This window comes from Orcinus orca, chromosome 15 (genome assembly GCF_937001465.1).
Source record: "Orcinus orca chromosome 15, mOrcOrc1.1, whole genome shotgun sequence".
Lineage (NCBI taxonomy): Eukaryota > Metazoa > Chordata > Mammalia > Artiodactyla > Delphinidae > Orcinus > Orcinus orca.
The window spans coordinates 15,648,929-15,673,789 of NC_064573.1; the positions used below are offsets into that span (position 1 = coordinate 15,648,929).

A 24,861-nucleotide genomic window follows, 5' to 3' on the forward strand; every position below is an offset into this window, starting at 1 on the left:
TGCTAAAGCCATTTATATTCTCTAAGTAACTAATTCCTACATGAGGAGATACTGAATTAAGTGTAGCTAGACAAAATATAATAAAAAACCATCTTTTTGCCATCTGTGATCATTGTGATCAACGCTCAAAGGCAAGTTTACATTGTTTGGATGGCAGGAAGGCCAAACATGCCAGCTTCATGAGTACCTCAAATAAACAGCATAAATGAGAATACAAAAGTAATGCTTTTAATTAATTCGTAAATGCTACAGAAACAGACTTTTCAAGGATCTAGTATATACTAATCACAAACCAATTCTTATGCACTTTTTACACAGGTTCCCCAAGAATAACTATTTGGTTTTATTGGCTTAAATTAAAGCAATAAGATGGTTTCTTTAAAAGTACAGTGTCATCTGAACCAAAAGCAGGACAAGCTGGTATTAGGTGCTTCAGGATGTGAAACAAAAATACAGCAACGATGACATATTCCCATCTAAAAAATTCAACCTGAATCTAATCCAATTTCTAGGAATTATGGGATAAAGAGAAACAAACAATGTCAAAAGGAAGCAATTACCTAAGTCCAGAAATGTGAGGGACAACTACAGGACAGATAACCCAATTTTTCCAACATATACAGCACATTAAAAAATAAAACAAAATGGAAGAAGGAATGCTAGAGAATAAGAGATTTAAGTTATACAACAACCAAATGCAAAGCAGACTCTTTGGATCCTAACTGGAACAAACCAACTTTGAGACAATGAGAGTAATATTAAAAAATAATCTTGCTAGTTTTATTAAGTCTAATAACGGGCATTAAAAAAAATCCGTAATAGTTAGAGATGTATACTTATTATTTTAAAAAGAAAAAGTATGCACACTCAGATTTTTCAGAGATTTTGAGTTACGGAGCTTCTCCTGGATGGTTTATGGCTGAGGTCCTTCTATCACCAAACTCAGGAGAGAATCACAGAAGTCAGACAAATGTTACAGTTTTCAAAACACCCACTTTCTTTCTCTCCTCCTTTCTCCTTTGTTTGTCATAGAGCCAACAGGCAAATTCAAATGTTTTTAACCTTGGTTTATCATGGTTCTCTGTTTCCTCAGCTATAAACACGGCTGTGGTGGATAACTCCCTGCTGGCCCCGGGGAGCACAAGTGAAGGCGTTATCAGCAAAATCACACAAGATTATAAGGACTTGGAGAGTCTTTTTTTAAAAATTCTTTCGGCCACGGCACGCGGCATGTGGGATCTTAGCTCCCCCATCAGGGATCGAACCCGTGCCCCCTGCAATGGAAGTGCGAAGTCTTAACCACTGGAACACCAGGGAAATCCCAGAGAGTCCATTTTATGGACTAAGAAACTGAGGCTCAGAGATAATGAGTGATTTTAGAGGTCATCCTACTAATTACCGGCAGAGCCAAGCAAGCACCCACGTCTTGGAGTGTCCTCCTTACACTGACAGGGAGGATTTCACTCGTCACTTACCTTCCCATGCTCCTTCCTCACGTGGGAAATGTAAACATCTCTTTGCGTGAATAACCGGTCACACTCCCAACACGTCCACCCAGGGCTGGCCACTTTCTTGGGTTCCAAAGATTTTTTCACGGGTGATGGGGATTTCTTTTCCAATTTCTCTTTCCCGTTCACGGATCTGGTGTCCTCTTTGTTTTGATTTGCTGAATTTTGAGTTGTGGGCTTAATGCTCAAAGGCAAGCTTATACCCAAGTTTGGAGGCCCTTCAATACTTTTCAATGTTCCATGCATAGACTATGTTATAAAAAAAAAAAAAAAAGAAATATCTTTCACAAGTCACACCACTAAAAGAAAGCACATGTGGACTATCTTACTACATTATAGACATTTCAGTATGATTTTATTTTCACTCAGAAATATTTCTTAATATAGCAAGATGAAAACCTAAGCAAGATATACACATAAAAAGAAATAAAGGAGTATTAACTTTTACAGTTGCTCTAAGTTATGCGTTTCTTGTTCCAAGTAATTTTTAAAAGCTTATTTGCTTGTGCCATTTTAAAATTTGAAAAGAAAGACTTCTGTATTGAGTCCAAATCATTCCTGGCACTCTGTCATCCCCCAATGTACTAGAGTGAGTCCTCTCTACCACAGACCACTTCTGGTGAAGAACATTTTACTTTCACATCTACCCAAAAATGTTTAAATAGGCTAATATACTGGTAGGGGTTCAAAACCCTTAGCTAACCAACTTTAACAAACACCTGAGACCAGTGTGTTAATAGCAAACCTTTCTCCCTCCCTCGAATGTCTTTCACATTCTTGAAATACTTCTTACAGTTTGGGTTTTTGCTGGGGGGATTTTTGGTAATTTTACTCTCTCTACCCCTATCCCAATCCATCCCTTCTTACTGATAGCACCCAGACATGTGAACTATACACACTAGCTGCTCAAAAAGCCTTTCTAAATTGCCTGTTTATTATCATTAACATAGTAGCCTCCATAGCCTCAACGTAAACTCACAGGATTTCAAATTCCACTGGCGTAAAATTAGTGCAATTTGATCCCGAAGCCCTCACTTTGGTTTTTGTTTTGTTTGTGTTCTGGAAGCCTGGAGTCCAAAAAAGAGAAAGCAAGCAAATATGTGTGTGCCTCAATTTACAATTTATCTTTGGATGGGGCTGTCTCATACCAGTATCCTCTGAGTTCTTGAATCTTCAGAAAGACAACAGGACACGTCCTAACTCGTGTTAGCACGGCTAGTGCCCTGGGCCACAGAGACTCACACTGGCACACCTCAGCTCCCTACCCTGAGTGTTCAGGTAAGAAGCTGTTCCTCTGGCGAACTCACCAGCATACTTTCTCAAGGCAGGCTCTTCTCTAAATTGTACCAAGAATTAACCAACCTTCTTCAATACTGTCTCACCCCAGCGGGAAAAATGGGGCTTCTATAATTTCCTCATGAGCAGAGGTTATAGGTCTCCCCAGACAATCGTTAAACTGGGCTGTGAAAAGGGCCTGGGCTGAATGTCTAATGTGCCTTTGCAAAGAGAAAATCTGGGGAGAGATGTTATCTCTTGACACCAAAAACTGTGCATTTGCTTCTTTTCCACCATGCAGTGCAGAGGCCTCTGTGTTTAAATGGTCCTTTTCAAAACAGAAGCCAAATTTTTACATTTTTAACCACTTAAAACCCAAAGAAAACAAACCCCAAATCTTCTGATATACTTTTCATAAGGTTCTAGGCAATGCACTTTTACTAACTAAAAAGTTGAAGAGAGGGTAAAGTATCAAAGTATTCTAAGATAGCCTTATGCTATAGAAACTCCAGAAAGGCAGCAAAAAGTGCTGCTGTGACCACAGAGCAATGGAATGTGTGCAAAAATGAGAATTTCTGATTTACTCATTTTGTTTTTATATTTTAAGTAAAAATAAAATTATTTTTTAAGGATGAATGTCTTTTTTAAATAAAAGAAATACAACTTAATTCTTCTGGAATTAATGCTTCCTTAGCTCCTGCAACAATAAAAAACCTGAATGGGGCTTCCCTGGTGGCGCAGTGGTTGAGAGTCCGCCTGCCGATGCAGGGGACACGGGTTCGCGCCCTGGTCCGGGAAGATCCCACGTGCCACGGAGCGGCTGGGCCCGTGAGCCATGGCCACTGAGCCTGCGCGTCCGGAGCCTGTGCTCCACAACGGGAGAGGCCACAACAGTGAGAGGCCCGCGTACCACACACAAAAAAAACAAACAAAAAAAACCTGAATGACTATAACTTGAAGGTTTACTTTAAATGGAGATGCCAACATGGAGCACAGGGGTCCCACACAGTGAATAAGTCCACACTGTGGTGGAACATAGAAATTATACAAAGTTGATTAAATTGGGCAAATAAAAATCTACCTCTAAATAAATATGTATGTAGAGAAAAAGGGTTCCTGGGCTCCTTTCTCTTAATTTCTTCCTCATGAAAAACTGAACAGCGCTAGTATTAGACAATGTAAATAAATTCACAAGCTAGATATATACATACATGTAAAAAACAAAAACAGGGTGCCCCTAAAACTAGCTTTATCCTTACCCAGCCCCAAACACGTAAGGGCAGGATAATATTTTCGAACATACAGAACATACTTGAAATAAGAACAAAAGTGAGCATTCCCACTGTTTTTGTACCATGGAGTCTCGTGAAGGTTCAGATGAATAAACACAGTTCTCTCCTCCTTGTGGCCACAGGGTTTACCAGTTTTCTTCAGTCTCTATTTCTTGGAACCTTGTATTCCTCCAAATTCAGTATTAACACAAGGAAGACCCTGACCACAAGTCGGATGACCCCACTTCCAGATGTAACATGAGCTCCAGAAAACAAATACTTTAAAAGCCTCTTAAGAAGCAACTTTTCTTCTTTTCCTCGCACCCCACCCAACCCGCATATCGTACATGTAAAATATCTGGGTCTGATTCCTATGTCCCTGTGTTTTTATTAGCAGTATGTAGTTTCTCCTGATCATTCATTAAATATTTATTGTCAAGATAATTTTGTAATTTTAGTAAGAATCTTTAAAACATCTTCAGAGGATTTTATTGTACTTAAAGTGAGAATGAGGAAACACTTCTCCCATGCATTTTCTTCGTCCTAGTAATGCCACGCCGTCACCACCTTCACCTGGCTTCTAGTGAGTGGCTTCTAGTGAGTGGCTTCTAGTGAGTGGCCTCTCTGAGAGGTTTTAGGCAGTTATGCTCATATACACTCAACACGGGAACTTTCAAGAACTAAGAGTCCATTCATTTAACTAACATGAGGTTAGAATAATTTAGAGACTTGGTTTGCTCTTTAAACTGACCTTTTCTGTATAATACATTTAAAAACAGAAAAACTAAGAGAAAGAGAGATTGAGTTTACGTAATACTGGGTCTGTTGTTTCTCTTTTTAAAAAGGAAGTCACTTTAATCTCTGAGAGCCAATGGATATTATCTCCTAATGACACAGGAATCAAACTGCTTAACCTCTCACAGTGGACAGTTAAGAGGCTAGGACTAAGCTCTGTCCTTAGTGAGCTTAAAAGGCTATAAAGAGATTTAGGTGCCCCTTTTGGGGACTGGAGAGTGGGTCGTCCAAACTGGACATTTATTCATTTCATTAACTGAACACCCAGCAGGTGCCAGATACTGTGCTGTATCCTGGACATTTCACTGTCAGTTTACATGCAAACTTGATTAAAAAAAAAAAAGACTACAAGATCCAGGGCATCAATTATAATGCAAACTTAACTGCTTAAGTAATTTCAAGGGAAAACCTTCATTTTTCTAAACACACCAGTATTTATACAAATTAACATAATTCATCAGAGTCCCTGTCTATTTCTAAATCCTACATAACACCAAGTTCTCAAAAAAGTAAACTTCACAGCCTTCATTTTCACATATGGGGGAAAAAAAAAAACCTAAAGCTTGATTATCCTTTTAAAGTCAGGGCATGATTTGTTACTTTGCTTTGATTTTTCATGGTATGCAGACCAGGGCTCGGGAATAAAAAGCATCCCTCAGTTAAGTGAACTCGTGATGACAGCATGTTGTAAACGGCTCATTACCAACGGCCAGCGTCCATCCCTTCCTTCGACAGAGCACATGCTTTCCCGTAATCTGCAGCTCAGCCTTGATTTATGACCAATGAATGGATCTGCGGTTCATTTAAAGGACGTAAGAGATGCGCACACACCTTGATATGGTCCATCATGAGTTGCTTCTGTGCGTATAAGAGAGAACAGTCTGGACACTTGAAAACAGACACCTTCTGGTTTTCGATGTGTTGGTCAAAGTGGCGATACAGCAGGGTTTGCAGGGTAAATACAGTGTCACACATGGAACACTTATATATTATTCTAAAACAGAAGAGGTGCAGGGAAATGTCAGTCAGCCCTCATCTCTCAGGCCAAAGGAACCACTACTTCACATCCAAGAATTCAGGAGGCAGAAGCAGCAAGAACAAACAAACACAATAAAAAGAATAGAGCAGTTTAGCTTTGAAACAAACTTTCGAAGGCAGCTGGCATCACTGGAGTGCAGCTCAACTTAACATTTTGGGTATAGAGGCACTGGATCACATTTGCTTAGAAATCATTCTACTACCCACAGATCTACAACTGACATGGTTTTACAAGGTCTTTACTCGTAAGCTACTTTAACACAGAGCAAAAGCATCCTTGATTTTTTTTTAAAAAATATTTTTAAAGATCAGACAAGGAACACAGCCTGATGGTGGTACCCTAACTTGAGAGAATTTGACTGATGAACTAAGCAGGCCCACACGTCTTGGATGCCTGAACACACTGTTACTTGTTCCAGGTTTTCTTTCAGAGTTAGTAGTAATTTTACACTTGCACATCACTATTTCTGTACCTGTTCTTAACAACGAAAGCCCTGCACCAGGAAGCAATTATGCATGAAAATAAAGACGCATACAATAAAATCCACAAATCAAATGCTGCTTCAACACCTGAGTGTCTACTGTGCTCTAAATGATTTAAAATACTCACTATCCACTACAAACCATTTCCCTACCTAATATGTTACTACCAAGCAGCCTCCTGAAGTTAACTCAGCAGCTCTGAACCTTTTGGACATAATTCCTTTATCCATCCACACTTTCCTCTGGCCGTCAGGAGAGAGTCCTCCCCGCTGCCAACCTTTGCCCCCAGGGATTTGCTGGGTCACTGGTGAGCACGTCTGCCCACAGGAGGTCACCCTTTCCCAACAGGGTCGTCCTGGGCCTTAAGGGAGGCCCTAGGGACACCTGTGTTTCCTCTGAACAACCAAGATCACCAGAACAAAGAATCCCAAAGAGCAGCTTAGGAAAATGGCAGAGAAACACTGACCAAAGGTGTGAGCCACGTGAGAAGGAAAAAGCTGAGGTTGTTTGCTATTTCTACAGAAAAGTTAAAAAAAAGGAATGGCTTTCTTCTTGAAACCACTCGTCTCCTCGTAGGGTCTTCTTAAGAGAGCACTTCTCACGTACCTTCGGACTTCACGCTCTATTTCTATACCCCAAAATTATAGATTTAACTTGTTTTCTCTTTTTCCACATGAAATTTATAAATTTAATTGGCGTGAGTGACATGTTTTTAGAAGGTCCTGACATGTCAGTTACCCTGGCACAGAGCACAAGCACCCTTGATGGGAGAAAGGTTTTTTTTTTTAAGATCAGACAAGGTTTACAGGATTTCATCATTCAGCCCAAAGGTGGTACATTAATGATGTGTCACCCTTAAGTCTACCAGATGCGACGAAGATGTGCATCTCCTCACTGTCTGAAATAGCTTAGAGCTGGAAATAACCCAAACATCTAGTAATATAAGTAGTTAAATAAGAACAATAATGTATGATTTTTTTTAATTATGATGCAGACATATACCAATGACATGGAATGATCTTCATGCAAATTAAAAAACAGGTAACAGGACAGTATGCGGGATACGACCACATTTGTTTAAAGGGTATAGAAAAGAAACATATGGTATATAACTATCATAATCTCTGCTGGATGGTAATTTTTTATTGTTTTGCTTGCTTATATTTCCTGATTTTTCTGTAATTAGCAGAATAGCCTCAAGAAAAGTACTAAGACTTACTAGCTAGGCTAAGTATTTTCTCAGGACTCTATTCTTACACTTTCAGCAATAACTCTTTCATGAAAAATGGCACGGCTTGTTTTATTCATGCTACATTCCTTTCAGGTTTTGTTTGTTTTGCTTTGTTGCCTTCTACTGAACTGAAAAAAAGTATAAGACAGGACGTAATCTATTTACTTCAGCATTTTTCTGAGGAACAGGTTTTTGGTGTAATACTGGAATACACCCTACAAACCACTAACAAATAACCAGGGGGAGGGACTTCCCTGGTGGTCCAGTGGTTAAGAATCCTCCTTCCAATGCAGGGGATGCAGGTTCGATCCCTGGTCCGGGAACTAAGATCACACATGCCGCGGAGCAGCTAAGCCCTCGCGCTGCAACAAAGAGCCCGCGTGCCACAACAAAAGATCCCACATACCACAAGGAAGATCCCACATGCCACAACTAAGACCCGATGCAGCCAAATAAAAAAATTAAAAAAAAAAAAAATTAGCTATCCTTAAAAAAAAAAAAAAAAAAAAAAACCAAGGGGAAATGGTGACCTCAGTGCAGAAATCTGGCTGCTGCCAACTGGACTAGATGATGGAGGGTAACATCCCTAGAAGGACAGGTAGGCGGTGAGCATCCTCGATGGGATTTGATGAGGAGATTCCTGCCTGAGTATGTATCCTGAGTCCAACTATGAGAAAGCGGGGCCGGGCCGGGAAGGAGGGTCATCCTCAGAACACAAGACCGGTATCCTCTGCTGGATGAGAGGGGGAAAGACTGAGCAACTGCTCCAGATGGAAGCACGCTGATGGGACAGGACAATTAAATGCAAAATGTGCTCCTGGACTAGATTTTGTACCAGAAAGAAAGGGAAAAAAAAGACAATGTCTCAACAACTGGAGAAATTTTCATGGGATCTATGAACTGGTTGGTAATGTAATCCACGCTGGTTTCTGGTTGGGAGGCTAGATGGTAGTAATAATATACATGAGTGTCCTTTTGGGGAGGAGAGGCAGAACACACTCAAATATTTATGTCATGATGCCCCATTATTCCTAAATAGGAGACAGGGAGAGATACAGAAAGAAGAAAATGAAAGGATGAAACAAATGTCAGAAATGCTAACAACTGCGGGATATGGGTGAAGGGGACGCACGAGTTCTCCACCGTGCTCTTTCAACTTTTCTGTAAGATAGAAACGATTAAAAAATTAAAAACTGGGGGCTTCCCTGGTGGCGCAGTGGTTGAGAGTCCGCCTGCCGATGCAGGGGACGCGGGTTCGTGCCCCGGTCCAGGAAGATCCCACATGCCGCGGAGCGGCTAGGCCCGTGAGCCGCTGAGCCTGCGCGTCCGGAGCCTGTGCTCCGCAACGGGAGAGGCCACAACAGTGAGAGGCCCACGTACTGGAAAAATAAATAAATAAAAAAATAAAATAAAATAAAATAAAATCTGGTGCTAATGTCAAAAAAGAAAAGTCCAAATAAGGGTACCACGAACCTCACAGACATAGTGATAGGCCGTGACCACAGAGCAGACTCTCCAACTATTGCTACAGTGCAGGAAAGAACCACAGGGAGACTGGCAGGCAGAGAGGAGGGAGGGCTTTTGTTCAAGACAAGGAGACCAGGACTTCCCTGGTGGCGCAGTGGTTAAGAATCTGCCTGCCGAGGCAGGGGACAAGGGTTCGAGCCCTGGTCCGGGAAGATCCCACATGCTGCGGGGCTACTAAGCCCGTGCGCCACAACTACTGAGCCTGCACTCTAGAGCCCGCGAGCCACAACTGCTGAGCCTGCGCACCTAGAGCCCATGCTCCGCAACAAGAGAAGCCACCGCAAGGAGAAGCCCACTCACTGCAACGAAGAGTAGCCCCCGCTCGACGCAACCAGAGAAAGCCCACATGCAGCAATGAAGACCCAACGTAGCCCAAAATAAATAAATAAATTAATTAATTAGAAAAAAGACAGGGAGGCCAGTGCGCACAAAGGTGGAGTCTACACGGGCACAGCATGCTGGGGACAGTGTGGCTGGATGCAGGGGAGGTACTTTGAAAGATAAACCTAAAAGTTTGACTTGACCCAACTGCAAGACTGAGTGAATGGCAAGATAACTGGACTAGAATAAAGGAGGGAGGAGGTGGCTGAAAAAAATCTGCAGGGGTGGGGAGGCAGGGGATGGAAGGTAGGGGAAGGAAAAGAGGAGGTGGAAAGGAAAAAGTCAATCCAAAAACCCACCCTCAGTCAGGACAGAGTGCTACCCTTGAAACAAATGTAAAAACACATGAGTAAAGGATTCTAAGCTCAGAATTGCTGCCAACTGCCTCCATCACCACTGAGTGAGTACAGCCAGGTACAAGGCACCGTCCGAGTAGGACACGTCCCCACACCTCCATCAGGTGAATCTGCACCACTGCCCCCTCACAGCTGGGACACGGGCTCAGAGATTAGAGAATCTGCTTGATGCTGTGTAAATCCCAGGGCCGTGCTTTAAATTCAGCTTCGTCTGAATCAAAGTCCTCCACCACGCCGCTACTGTAGTTTTGTACCGTTTTATTTCTTAGGAACTTGCTCCAGAACTCCATCTCTTGGGACTTCCCTGGTGGCGCAGTGGTTAAGACTCTGCACTCCCAATGCAGGGGGCCTGGGTTGGATCCCTGGTCAGGGAACTAGATCCCATGTGCCGCAACTAAGAGTTCACATGCCACAACTGAGGAGCATGCACGCCACAACTAAGGAAACGGCGAACCGCAACTAAGGAGCTTGCCTGGTGCAACCAAATAAATAAATCTTTTTTTAAAAAAAGTAAAGAAAGAAAAGAAAAGAAACTGAGACATAAAAAATTAACTTGACAGTAAATGGCAGAGCAAATAATCTGGATTCAGGGCCCATATTCAATCACATAGCAATCAGCTGAGCACTCATGATAGGAGACCCAGGAGTGTCATGGATGAGGGCACTCAGACTCTTAAAAAAAACAAAATGAAACAAAAAAAAGAACAACTCCGTCTCATACAATTCTTCACTTTGAAGTCCTCGTTGCTCTATTTATATACATTTAGAAGAGGCAAATGGAAGGAAGGGAAAAGCACCCAAAGAAACGGCTGGTTAATCAGACGTCGAGGAAGATATAAAAACAGTCACAAGACTGTATCCCCATAAAATCTAGTAGTGGACATTCAAAATGATCTTAAATTACCCAGAAAAGATTAAAGGGTGTTCAAAGTTCCCTTTGACACAGCAGGGAAACATGCCTGACCACACACTGGAAAACAAAGCACTGGAATGGTACCTGCACATAATAATCACTACATCTGTGAAATAAAAGTCTTATGTTGTGCTTTTCAAGTTGAGGTGCTGGGACTCTTCATGGGTGTATTTTCAGACTTCCATATATTCTCTAAAGGAAATGGGAGGTGGGATTTTTATATTGATCTTTAAAAATTAATGTAAATCATCTGCATAATTTTGAGTCATTTGCATAAAACCACCTTAACCAAAGATTTTGAGTCATTTGCATAAAACCAGTTAACCAAAGACTGCTGGGAGATTTCATGCCTGATGTTCTACTGGTGTGGGAGCTACTTATTTACGTGGGGCTATAACTTTAACAGAACAGAGATCTAATGTCGAACGAAAGCTTCTGGGTCAAATGTAGGCCAAGCAGCTCCCAGCATGGCACAGGAAGCCAGGCTTTATAGAGTGTGCATAGGGAAAGGTGGCACCTGTAGTACAGGTGACAATCACAGGGCCCGAGGAGCAGCATCTGCTGCTGCAGTGAGGTCTTGACTCATTACCCTGAATTAATGCTGTTAGCTGTGCTCACTGGTCTGGGAGTTTTGTTGTGTTTTACTTGTAAATTTGTTTTAGTTTTATAGTTTAAAACTCAATCGTTAATGCCTATCTTTGGGCTTGCACCTGCTAAAAAACCACTGTGGTAGAGAAAAGTTTTTAAGAAAATACTGGAATGATTTTTTTCCTATACATTACTCAAATTTGAGGAATATTGTTTTAGTTTACTTTAATCGTTTGCTATGCTGTATTCCCAGGTAACAACTACTGTTCCAGATTTCATGCACATTCCAGTGAATAAAGTTTTATTTACTTGAATAAAAAAACCAAGTCAAAAACTATATTCACCGGGGGGTTGTGGGGGGAGAGAGTAGGGGGTAGGGCAGACTATGCTATTGTCCGAAAGGCTGATGACCAGGAACACCGAAGGCTGTTTAACTGACGTTTCACTAATGTCTGTCTTCGGAGTCAAGACACCAAGTCGTATGTGGATCCCCTAATTTGTAATGTGTTTCATTTTGAAGATCTACAAAGATCAGAGTGAAGGTCCTATTAGAATAAAATTCCATTTTCTCATAGTTTTTTAGTAAACAGAGTCACTTCTATCGTGTTTAGCCAATGACATTTCCCCCAAACTAAATGTTACATGAAAGCCAGACATACATAATATGGCATATCCACATATCTTCCCCCAATGCTTCCTTGATTATAGAGTTTTAGACAAAACACACCAATAGGTTTGAGGCAGCAAATCTAGCCTCACATAATTATCAAATTCCACACTGCCGCAAACAACACAGGAAGAAAGTGAACATCAGGCCGGGCATCTGATCCAGGGCTGTGTGCACATCCAGGAACCAAGGAAGCAGGGGAGGTGCCGAGGCTACAGGCTCTCCGTGTGCCAGAGAGAGGGGCCACGTGCCGTGCATTTTAAAGACCTCACCCTGCTTTATCCTCACACAAACCCGGGGACAGAAGCATGACCCTCACTTTACAGGGGTCAGTGCCGGCCCAAGGTCACTCAGCTGGTGGGTGGCAGCAGGATTCTGACCCCAGCGCCCTCACTGCCTCATCTTTGCGAAGCTGGCCACCACTGCAGGCGGGCAGCCCGTAACTGCCTGCTGAAACACAAACTCAACGAGGCAAACACTGACAAAATTAAGAGCGAAATCAAGCAAAAGATGAAATTTACTTTTTACTAATCAAGGATTTACATCGGCTATGAAGTTAAATGCAGGAACCAGTGTCTTAAGTAGACTTCATCTTATAAATGTTACTGTGAAAAGTGTTTAAGAAACTATGAAAATTGAAAGAGGACAGTTTTTTACAGTCTTCCAAGAACCTATTAAAATCATCTTAAGAAAAAGAACAAAATCATCTTAAGAAAAAGAACAAAAATGATAAACATTCACTTGTTTAGCAGAAACTGATGACAAGCGCATGAATGGTAAGTGACATTTTAGGGCAAAGAGTCCCCCCTGGACAGGACTGAGAGGTTTAGGGAGTTACGAGCTATACTTCGCAGAGCATCAAAATCTGCACAGCGGCATAACTTTTCATATCTTAAATTATATCCCACAGAACTACCACCTCTTCTAAATTACTAATAAAGGAGTGGGGTAAAAGGCGAAAGGCAGCATGACTTACTTTGGCTCTCCTATCTTGATGCCGGGATGCTGCGTGTAGGCATGAGAATGTGTACTTGGGGCAGACTTAAACGCCATTGGACAAATAGGACACTTGTAGAAGACTTCACAGTGAGAACCTTGAATGTGAGACTTCAGTGCGGCCACATCAGAGTACACAACATTGCAATGCACACATCTGTTAGAAAATAAACACACAGTCGTTAGCACGAGACCACTAAACATGTATAACTTAACTGTGTAAAACTGGGTAAAATGAACAAATAGCCCTTTAAGGTTCTTAGGAGCTTTTTTAAGCGTGTGGGTTTTTTCTGTTTGTAACAGATCAAATTATTTTTATATATTTGAGAAGGAAGACCATGAAGAAGAGAACTAAAACTCCAATGGACTATTTTCTGAGCATCTTTCAAGTTTCTAAGAATGAACATCCAGACGCCAGGCTGTGGTAAAACCAATGGACCATGGGGCCACGTCAAGGCCAGCAGCACAGCAAGACCCTACGACTGCTGGCTTTGAGAGGACCCCCGCACGCTGGATTCTGAGGTTCCCACCCATCCCCAATACCCAAAGGAAGAAAGCTTTGCTGTCTAATCCTATATGCCATCGACAGAGGGACCCAGAGGAACAAATGAGTACTGGCTCCAAAGCCACAGCCGCTGTGTCGTGACCACACAGGAGGCACTGAACGTTCCTGGAGGCTATAGAGAAGGTCAACCACCTAGTGTGTTTGTCTCCTGGAGATTCAATTTAAGTACACTTACATTTGTTTAACAAATGACGTGAAAGATAAACCATCTGAAAAACCAACCTCCCTATGTAAATTGCCTCTCTATCTAACCTCTTCTTGAATTTCTAATAATTTGATGATTAGCTCACTCCTCACTCAAATCTAGTCCTACAGAAACAAACTTTAGAACTTGGAGACACTTCCCCCCAGCCTCACCTTTCTCACGCAAGGACGCCCAGCACCCCTTAACAGTCCACCCATCTATCACCTAGTCTTCCTTCTTTGTTCACACCTGAAAATTATTTGAGAGTGGTCTCTCTGTCGACCCTCGAGGGTCTGCAGGGGCAGACCTTTCACACACCCGGCAGACGTGCCCTGGGTGTGAATGTGAGGGCTGACCTGGGGGAGGAAGACTGCAGTTGGGGCTGCCTTCCAGGGGCAGCGCTCGATGGCGTTGACATCTAAGACACTTCTGTTCTTAGAACCTCCCTCCAAATTCAAGGAGCAGCTTCCAGAGTCGTACAGGAGCGACACACTCTAAACTACACGTGCTCTATAAAGCCTGCCATGTTAAGCTTTGCGGGCATTTCATAAAAATCATAATTAATGCCTTAGCATTTTAAATGACTTACGGCATCATGTTCAGCAGCATATACATTAAAAGCACTGAATATAGGAGAATAAATACAGAATGCTCCTCTGTCCTATCTACTTGACCTACTGTTTTAGGCAATGAAGCCACCCAAGCACACTGCAACAATTTTGAGTTAACTAGAACCTGGGTTTTCTTGAACAGGTTACTGATCCTCTCTGGGCTGGTTTCTCATTTGTTAAATGAGAAGAGTTGGAATAGATAATTTTTTAGTCCTTCCCAACCCCAGAAGCCTCTTTCCTATGAAAGAGGAAGATAACACAAAACAAAAACAGATGGGTTACTAACTATTAAACAAAAGAATCTGCTACATTGTGAATCATAAAGTATTTTCCCCATCAAGAGTACAAAGGTGTATTCAAAGGGCAAAACACCAAGGAAGGGCTGTTTCTCTGAAGTCGCCTGGAGAGGAAGATTTAATCTCTAAGAAAACAAGCAGGAGGTTAGAGAACCTACAGCTGATAAAGGAGGTGGCTAAGGCTTGGTCCGAAGAGCTTCATGGAGGCCGAGGGAAAGCCCCCCTCCCCTTAACGTGAGGAAAGAAAGGAGAAAAATTTAAAAGAACTTGAAAGAAAGTTGTAAAATATCTGCCTACAAGTGGAAGAAAAGAGGCCAATATGGAATGCAAATAAGACAGAAAAATAGAAGGAGAATTTGAAGGGTTCATACAGCATCCTAATGCTACTAAAAACCCAGTCTATTAATAAATATTTAATATAGCTGAAGCCCTGTGTGTTCTGGGTACCAATTAAGTGTCTCTTCATTAAAAAAAAATTTTACAGTATACAATCCTATAATTCCCCTCCCTAGACGCAGATCTAGTGGATCAAGAAGCAGAAAAATTCAGAGAAATAAATGACTTTTACCAAGTCAACCAGAAGCTAGAAATGGCCCCCTCACTATCTGGGAGATGCAGTGTATGATCAGGAAGAGAGCAGACAAGGCACCAAACCAGGAAGAGGCTGGGATCCTGACACAGTCGGGCTGGGAGCCACGCCAGAGAGGCTCCTCCGGCTAAAAATGAAATAAAGAAGTTTTTTAATTGGAAAAACTATAAAGCCAAAGAAGGAGGGGAAAATGTACAAGGTCAAGGGGCTGCTGAACCCCAGACAAGTAGCAGACTGGACCATTATTTGAAACAACAGGAAAAAAACTCAGGTCGCATTCTGTTCTATTACCTAAAGAGGTAAACATGAACTAAACTTCAGAATGTACAAACATAGTGTTTTTTTTATAGCTCTTGTAACCCCTCAAATGCAAGAAAAAAAGTCTATACTAAACACAGAAATTTTACTAAAAATTCAAAGTGCCAAATTTAAGCAACTCTGTGAATGAGGGGGGAAAAAAAAGAAAAGAAAAGCAAGAGATGGTCTTTTCCAAGTTGAGTTAATTACTTTTAGCTTGCCGGCAGAGCTTTTGTTTTAATTTAGAAAAGATACCAGGAATAGAGCTTCCCTGGTGGTGCAGTAGTTGAGAGTCCGCCTGCTGATGCAGGGGACATGGGTTCGTGCCCCGGTCCGGGAAGATCCCACATGCCGCAGAGCGGCTGGACCTGTGAGCCACGGCCGCTGAGCCTGTGCTCCGCAACAGGAGAGGCCACAACAGTGAGAGGCCCGCGTACCGCAGGGAAAAAAAAAAAAAAAAAAAAAGATACCAGGAATAGCTAGCATTATAGGAGTCTTACTTCCTTTATTCATTCCAACTTAAGTTCACTTTCATTATATTAGAAAAATCAACTATAAATATCTGAGGAAATTGGCATCCGTTAAAAGAACTGCACTTGTAGTTTTACATTAAATAAAGAATCCAGTAATAAGAGTTTCAAAACATGGGATAAGAACCAAAGTATCACTGTGTATGAATTCTGTGGAATCAAGGGCACCTTCAATGTGGAACATTCCTCTTAAGCACTTAGCATGCTTTTGGACTATCCTGTTTTGCTCTGTAACATGCCCACAGAGATGGAGGCAAACATTTTACAGACAGGGCACCAAGGCACGAAGAACACATGAATTACCACACAATGAGGAGCCTAACTGGTACAAAAACCCTGGTTTCTAAGTTTCCAAACCAAAGGTTTTCTACTAGGGTGGTTGCCAATCCATTAAATATCTGTGCATCACAGGTTTGGAGGCGTGAGATAAAAATGTGAAATAAGTCTTAGTGTTAGAAGAATGGACTGAACCACCTAGAAATTGGTGATGCCATAACGTAAATTTAACTGAAATAAAACTTTTAAATCATACCGACTGGCCTTCATTTTTATAAAACATCATATCTGTATCACAACTAAAAGAAAAAAAATAATTGTATATTAACAGTCTAACATTAACAATACCAGGTGAACAAATGTTCAAGTTTAAGATAAATACACAATACAGTAATACCTCTATTAACAAAGACACTGTATATCAATGACGTGTTTTCTGGGTGGACCTTCACTGGATCAAAATGTACAGGAATAAAATGTTTCTAAAAGGTACAGGAATGCATTTCAGAAGGTCACAAAGTGGAGGATCAAGTTCAAATGCATCCTCGCTCGATACGAAACTAACATTTAGATTTGTCAGATGTTGTAAAAGACTAAACTAACATTAGCCTTGTCAGATGTTGTAAAAGACACATCTGAGAATATTAGGGGGCAGTGAAAGGGGTCACGGTTAAGATGTGCAGAGATGAGGGAGAAGCCTGGACTCAGGTAATGGAGAAGAAGGAATAAAGGAAGGTGATCTGGGGTGGAAGGCTCTTCCACAACGAGCGGTGGTAGGAAAGGACACACACCGAATCCTTTAACAAGACAAGATAAAAGTAAGGGACCATCCATACCCTTTCTGTTTTGATGAGAGCAAGTATTCAGAGGTACAGAAACGCACTGCATTCTTGCAGGGCTTAAAATGCAGAGAGCGTGACAACAGAAGTATGCTAGAAAGGGTACAGAAAGTATAAAGGCTCTAACAGTCAATCAAGGCCAAACCTTACCACCTGCACACTTTTGCTTAGAAGGATGGGTCCCATTGACCCTCGGCTTCATGTGGACCAGAGTCAATACCACATTACAGGATTCACACAGATCAACTCGACTACAAATGAGCCAGGTTCCCAGAGGCTCTGTTAATCGAGGTATCACCGTATGACCCTGAAAACGATGTGCACAGACCACTCAGAACCCTGTGCCCTCAGACGTGAATAAGCTTTATTTGCACAGAAATGAACGATATACTGACCGAAAACCAACTCTCCGCGTGTAGTGCAGACAGTTCTTGGTGACGTGGGTCTGGAAGTGCACCGACCTGCAGATGGCCCCGCACTCGGGGCAGGTGTAGGGAGATTTGTGCTGGTGGATTCTCTGATGAGATGCGTAACTGCACTGGTTAGGAAGCAGCATCTGGCAGACAGTGCAAGTCTTCTAAATAAACCAAAGGGGGAAACAGGGTTGGTCCTACGAAGTATTTTCTAATATGCAAAGAAGCTTGGTTAAACCTCAAAATAAGTATACAGCGGTCATTTCAAATACTACGATAATTGATTTCCAAAGAAAAAGCAAACTTAAAAGTTAAATGGTCAATGTAAAATGTCCCTGTAAAATACAGACAATATGTACTATGTAGTCATGCTCATCCCAAAGTACGATGTAAAGAGACTGTTAGCATTAGGTAGACTTCCAATTTTGTTACGTTTACATTTTTTTTTTTAGTGTGAAGAAGAGGTATCCTTATAAAGTATGTTAGTAAATCTACTTTAATGTATAATTAACTTTAAAATACAAGTTTATGGGCATCTATCTTGACAGTAGAGCTCCCACAACTCAAAAGTTTCTTCAAAATAATAAAAATTAATTAGTGGTTAATCCAGCTTTCTTTCTTTCTTTAATTTTTTTCACTTCAGTTATTTGAGATCTGAAACACAGGAATGCAAAAAGAATGGCCGCAGCAATCAGTTGTTCTTTTTTGCACATGAACTGGTTTCTTAAGTGGATGAACTGATCATTATGACTTATGATTAAAACCAACGAACCAAGTTTAGATACATAAATTCAGATATGAAATTGAAACTTCACAGAGCTTAAAATCTAATCACATATAAACTAAAACAGACTGAAATCCTCTGTGGAAAGGGCTCTACACCATTCACTAACCACGAAAACCTGGAACACACTACATCGTTTTCATCCCCTTAGATATAAGCACTAAACAAACATGGCATGTTTTTAAAACACAAAAAACTCAAAGTAAATATAAATAGAGAACTCAATTACTTCCATTCCAAAAATAAACCTAACATAGCAGAAGATAAAATGTGTCTGAATACTATCTGGACATTCGTGCCACAAGTACCTACTACTACCTTCTAAAATGTGTAATTTTTATTAAAGTCAGTTAAAGAAAGCCTCAAAATATAGACTCCAGCTAAAACTGAAACAATCTTTTGTACTGACAACAGAATTAAGACATTTTCAAAAGACTTTTTATTCTTTCAGCTATTGCAAACAAATTAAGGTTTAAACTTCTGAGGAACCTAAACTAAGAAAAATCAGACACTCACTTGAAAACTCTTTCTTGGTTCTCTCCTGAAAGGCCTAAATTACAAATTTTATCCCAAAAAATGTTTATTGCAGTCACAAAATAAGAACATTACAGGCAGCTATGATGAGGTTAAGCATCATTTAAAAATAGCATTCCTTTTCTAATAACACATATTCCAAAGCCACAGCAACGAAAACCAATCAACAGACGCATTAATTATAAGATCCTGGTGACACCTACATTATCACACGTAGTCTGTTTCTTTGAATGAAGGTTTTCTATTCGCTTTTACCACACCGTCATTCATCCCAGGCAGTGAATGATAATGTCTGAATTTCCACAGACATCTCAGAATGTCTTGCACTTACTTAGGAATAAAACCAGTGTTTTCTACACTCAAGTCAAGACATTTTATGTTTATCATATGTATTGAGCCCATTCCGCTCTAAGCCAAGTGGTGAACTAGGTCCTTTAAACAGATGAACTTCGATACATCACCTCATCTGATTCTCATCATAACCTATGACGTGGATAATATTATCTCCAGTTTACAGATGAGGAAATGAGGTTTAGAGAAGTTAAGAAACTTGCCAAGACCTCACAGCTATGAGGTGGAAGAACCGGGATTTGAACTGGGCTCTGAATAATTAATTCCAAGGCCAAGGGAGGAGTAGGGTGGGGGTCCACAAGGAATAAACAAGCAAAAACGCGCCCCCCCACCCCCACCCCCCACCGCCGGGCAAATGCACGTGAAGGACAGAGGACCGCTGTCAGGGTTACAGGCCATCCCCCAATCCACCTCCGCAGCTTCTCCTTCTCGGAGAGTGATGTGGTTCTACCACTTTTATTATAGGGAGGGACAGCAACAAAAATAAAAACAGGAGATCTAAAAAGGAGACAAAGTATGTGCTCCTTAAAGCTGAAGAGAAGTTTCACATGATCTCTCATCAAGACATGTTAACAAACACCCTTCACGATACACATAAAATTCACAATGAATTACTTAAACACGCTCCCCTACTGGATGCCCGTATGTTTGTAACACACGTAACTATAAAAATAGTTATGGACCGGTTGGTGGGTGAAAGAGCTCTGTTACTAGCAGGTCAACTAAAATAAGTATCAAAATTATTCAAGAAGAGGTTTTGTTAATTAAAGTGCTCTTTACGATAGAAATGTCTGACTGCAAAGACTATGAAAAATGCTTTTAGAGTAACAAGGTCACCCAATTACCAACCTTTCAATAGCGACCTCTCTCGCACCAGTCCTTGGAGAGGGGACGCATTCCCTTCACACTGCACTGTGCAGCGGGGCGCTCCCTGTGGCCCCAGGGCTCTGTGAGAGCAGGCGGCAGCCTCTGCCCTCCCTGTCCCCCTCCACCACTGATGAGCTACAGGAATCTGCACTCAGCCATTTCCATGGGCTGAGGCGCCTCACCCACTGTAGGTACAGAAAGAAGTACAGGCGAGGGTGGGAGCCAGAGTGGGCTACAGCCCCAAATCACAGTGCTTCCATATTGCTGAAATGGGAGAATTCAGTGCCTGGGAAATCACATCAGATTAAGTTCTACTCTTTAGTTTGCACACACGGATGCATGTGTATTTGTGCGCAGACTCTGTGCTGACTCCCACGTTTCCGTTTACCTGTTCCCACTCCATTCCATCTTGAGAACAAGCAAGTTGTCTGGACTGCAGACGTTCTCTTCCTGGATACTTGTGTGCTGGCAATAGTTTTAGGGTTTACCTAATTGCTCTCCCTCCAGTTTTATCCACCGCCCCTGTTTTAGATAATGTGCCCTCTCTGCATCCTGAGACAACGGTGACAGATCTTCACAGCACAGAGGAGCAGATGCCATTAGCTTCTCTGGGATACTGGGAATTCACAGTGATGACACACGTTCTCTGGATCTGGGGAGATGCATTTGAGGATGGGGGCAGGCCAGGATTTCTCTGTGGTCTACAAGAATCTGACTGTCTTTTTTTCCTTACTTTAAATCAAAGAAACAAAAATGTATCTTAAAACTCTAACTCTCTACTATACAAGCTGAGGCTACTTTCGACAGGATAAAGCAGTTTAACGTGACAGGACCTGCCTTCTGAACAGAAAACAGTATAATAAAATGCACTTAAATAGTCTCATGTGTCTTTTGACAGTTTACTTATGTCATCTGAAAATGGAAAACGTTTGCAGTACTTAGGTAATAAGCGGTTAATTTCTAGTCTGGGGCAGACTCATTTGCTCAGAGAACTGCTACTTTTTAAACTAAAACATTATTTTTCAATACTCAGGTAACATGAGAAAGCTGAAAATAAAGCTGAAAAGTAATCACACTCACACTTGACAGCTACCTGCATTGCACCCTTCTCTGCCCAATCCTGGCACAGAGAGTGAAGGCTAGGCCTCCAACGCAGGCTGTGAGGAACGGGGTACACTGGGGCCCTGGTAAGGATTCAGATAGCCCTAGGGCTCGGCACCCTCTCTGTATACAGGAGGAATTATCTGAGTAACAAGGAAAACAATTCTATGTGTTTCACCTCATGTTTTAGGGAGAAGAGTAGCAAGGGAAAAGATGAGGAAGGCTCGGGAAATGTGAGTAAACATAGCATCTACTCATGCTTAAATTTCAAACAGACCAAAAGCCTGTGACAGCATGAAACCCACTGATCCAGAGGTCAAAACACTGTCAACTTAACAGTCAGCCCAGATGCTAAGTACACTGTTTCTGCCTCACTGACAGCAGTTTTGTAATTTTCCATCTACAGTATAATTACCAAATAATAGTAATAATAATAAAAGTATACCAGTTTGTTTTCTGGCTCTCACTTTCACCCAGTTTCACAATGAGAACACAGACAAAGCACTGCATTTCAGATCTCAGTTAAATGGAAGTAACACAAAGCAAGCATTATAGCAGAAATAACTGTATATACCATTGTTCCCAATGCTAGCTGTTGGTGCTGGTTTTGTCCTCAAATCATTCTGCACTAAAAATCCCTAATAAAAGTTGACAGTGAAATGAGCAAATTCGCAGAAAGCAGTATGGTCCACACATATAATCCACTCAGATGACAATCGCTCAAGAAGACAGATAAATTAAGAGCTGATAACATTAAACTATCAACTGGGACAGGACTAGCCTGACCAAAATTAACAGTAAACATTTAGGAGAGCAGGGCCAAAAACCAAGCTAGTGATGGTGTTTGGGGTGGGCGCGGGAACTGAGGCGGCCCCACGGCCTCCAGAAGCAGCTGCTGGAGCAGAGCACGTCTAGAAATGAGACCTGGGGGAGGCTGCTCGGGATAATTTAATACACCTGGTATGTTCTAGTAATGATGCCCATAAACTCCCTGAACCTGAACTGAATCAGCAACCCCCCAAAATAAGGACCGTGGCAGATAAGTCACCTTCACTTGCACCCTTGAAGCTAATCTGAATGTAACCCCAGGGTCCATTGTCAGAAGACTCCTATGGTCCCTGCAGCTGTAAAGTTCTATGCTTCTACATCTTAGGTTACCAGCATCAGAAACTGGAAAGAATAGCTAGCAATAAAGAAATCTTGCCTCAGGTTCTGAGTTGGCCACTGATTGGGCATTTGTCTCTTCAACTGTAAAATAAAAGAGTTGAGCAAAGGACCTATGACATCCTCTGATTCTACGGCTGATACAGATTCTACGGGAAGAAAACTGATTTTACCGATTCGGAGGTTGTAATACGCGCTTCCAGTCTGTACTTGGCTAAGTTTAGTTGTGGTTTTACCAAGAGGTGAAGCAACAACATTCCAATAAGTTTAATTTTCAATTATTAAAGCTACAGTTGTCAGCTCTTAACTACTTCATGGAGAGGAGGGAAACTTCTCTAGCCCCTCCACCCACTCCTTTTCTCAGTGTGCCCCAAGGCAGGAATTATTAATGGGATAGGGTGGAACATAAACCGCCAACCAGGGCAGTTTTACCGGCGTTAGAAGTCGATGTCCACGTGCTCCACTCTTATTGCACCGCTTGGTTCAGGGCGGCTGGGAAGGGCATGACCCACCCCAGGTGCTCCATCGCACCCCCACTCCTCGGGGCTTGCTCCTCGGCAGGGTAAGCAGACGGAGGCAGGCAGACTAACCTGGGCCCGAGCTTGCCTGGGGTCCTGGCTCGGATTCAGGCTCGGGGGATGCAGGGTGAAGAGGGCTTCCAGCTGAACCACAACTTCCCACCCGGCTCTCCACAGAGACCTGCATGCGGGTTTGCTGAGCACGGGGCCAGCGAATGATAAAGCAGCACTCTGAGTCCCTGAGTCCATCATTCCCTTGTATAGACTGGCCACAGAATACCTTTAAGAGAAGGAGTAACTGACAAGGCAGAATTCGGCAAATGCCACCCAAACCTTCCTTTATCCCATGACATGCTGGCTCCAGAGCCTGAGCACGTATGTACGGGGTGACGGTGAGAGGAGTTTCGCACAGACAGCCACAGCTGGTGCCAAAAGAAAAAGAAACCCTTCACCGGGTTCAAACAAGCGCCCCTGGACCAACCTGGAAAAGGAGCCTTTCAAACCATAAACAGGGGTGAAAATATAAATGGGGAGAAAATGAAAGATAAAAAGGGAAGGGAGATGGTGCCTGCACTACACCGAGAAGTCATTCTCAACAGAAAGGCTGAGGTCTGAAGAGGCCGCGTTCAACACATAGGAAAGGGAGAAGAAGAGACGCTCACTCCTGACAGCTGCCACAGATAGGCCAAGATGGACGTGACCTCACTGAGCAGGCGACATGCCTCAGGCTCAAAGAGGAGAGGAGTCCAGAGTCAAGCGGAATGCTGTCCTCCCAGGAAGCCCGACTCCAAAGAGCGACTGAGAATCACAGGCCGGAGGGCCTCGGGCAGAGCCCAGTGACGTAACCACACATTCTCTCCTGGAAGAGCTGTATTTGAAAAAGTAGAGTGAAACTTCCACTTCAAGGGAAATGGAATAGAAGCACCTCTCTCTATTCCTTCCACTAAGTACAACTAACACTCCTGGGCGTTATATATACAACAAACATAATGAGGCTCTGGAAGGCAGAGAGGAGGCAGGCTGGCGAGGCACCTCAGGTCCTTAGTGATGAGTTCTCCGGGGTTCTTTTTGCCTCACGGATCCCAGATTTGGAGCTGAGGAAACGGGGAACCCAGGAACGCCAAGGGGCACAGACAAAAAAATCCCCAACAAAAGCCTGCTATCTTTAGCCAAAGGATCCGGAAAGGGGAAGCCTAGCAAAAGACAATTACTGCTCTACTCCAGCCAAACACCCCAGGAAGCACTGCGCCCTCACCCATAGCACGCCAAGTCCAGGTGGAGCCCAGACCTCCGCTCCTGAGGCTGTAATAAGGTGTCCTAGTACCCTCACCCAGATGGTATCAGAGATGGCAGCAGGGAAGTGGGACCTTCATCCCTACCAAGTGATAATGAGTCCCTCCACCAGCCCAGCGGGTGTTTAAAAAAAAATCCCAAAAAAAGAAATCTCCAGGCCCAGATGGTTTCACTGAAGAATTCTATCAAATATTTAAAGAAAATCTAACACCAGTTATAAGTCCCTTCCTATATGAATACAGATGCAAAATACTAACAAAATATTAGCAAATATAATTCACAATATATAAAAAGAATTACACACCTTGATCAAGTGGGATTCATCCCAGAGATGCAAGGTTGGTTCAATATCTGAAAAATAATCAATATAATCTTTCCCCCCAAAAAATACCCTAAATCCAATAACGAGTTTAACAAAGACAAGGGATACATGATAAATACACAAAAATTAATTGTGTTTCCATATATTAGCAACGAACATGTGAACACTGAAAAATATAATACCATTTACACCTGCCCACGTGCAAGGGGGGCAGGGCGGAGGGGAAGCACCAACAAAACGTAAAGGAAGAAGGAAAGCAAGCAAACAAAACATGTATAGGGCTTGTATGATAAAAACT

At 42.2% G+C, this 24,861-nt stretch overlaps 1 protein-coding gene across 12 annotated transcripts in view; it reads right to left on the minus strand.

Moving 5' to 3' along the window:
- Positions 1-24,861, minus strand: part of ZNF532 (zinc finger protein 532) — a 109,583-nt gene that overhangs the window by 27,001 nt on the left and 57,721 nt on the right. For all 12 annotated transcript variants that reach the window (XM_049697705.1, XM_049697704.1, XM_049697703.1 and 9 more), the window contains 4 exons: positions 17,612-17,793; positions 13,010-13,186; positions 5,681-5,843; positions 1,476-1,757 (listed from right to left, as the gene is read on the minus strand). In XM_049697705.1, coding sequence (XP_049553662.1) covers positions 1,476-1,757; positions 5,681-5,843; positions 13,010-13,186; positions 17,612-17,793 — 804 coding nt within the window. The remainder of the gene's footprint in view (positions 1-1,475; positions 1,758-5,680; positions 5,844-13,009; positions 13,187-17,611; positions 17,794-24,861) is intronic.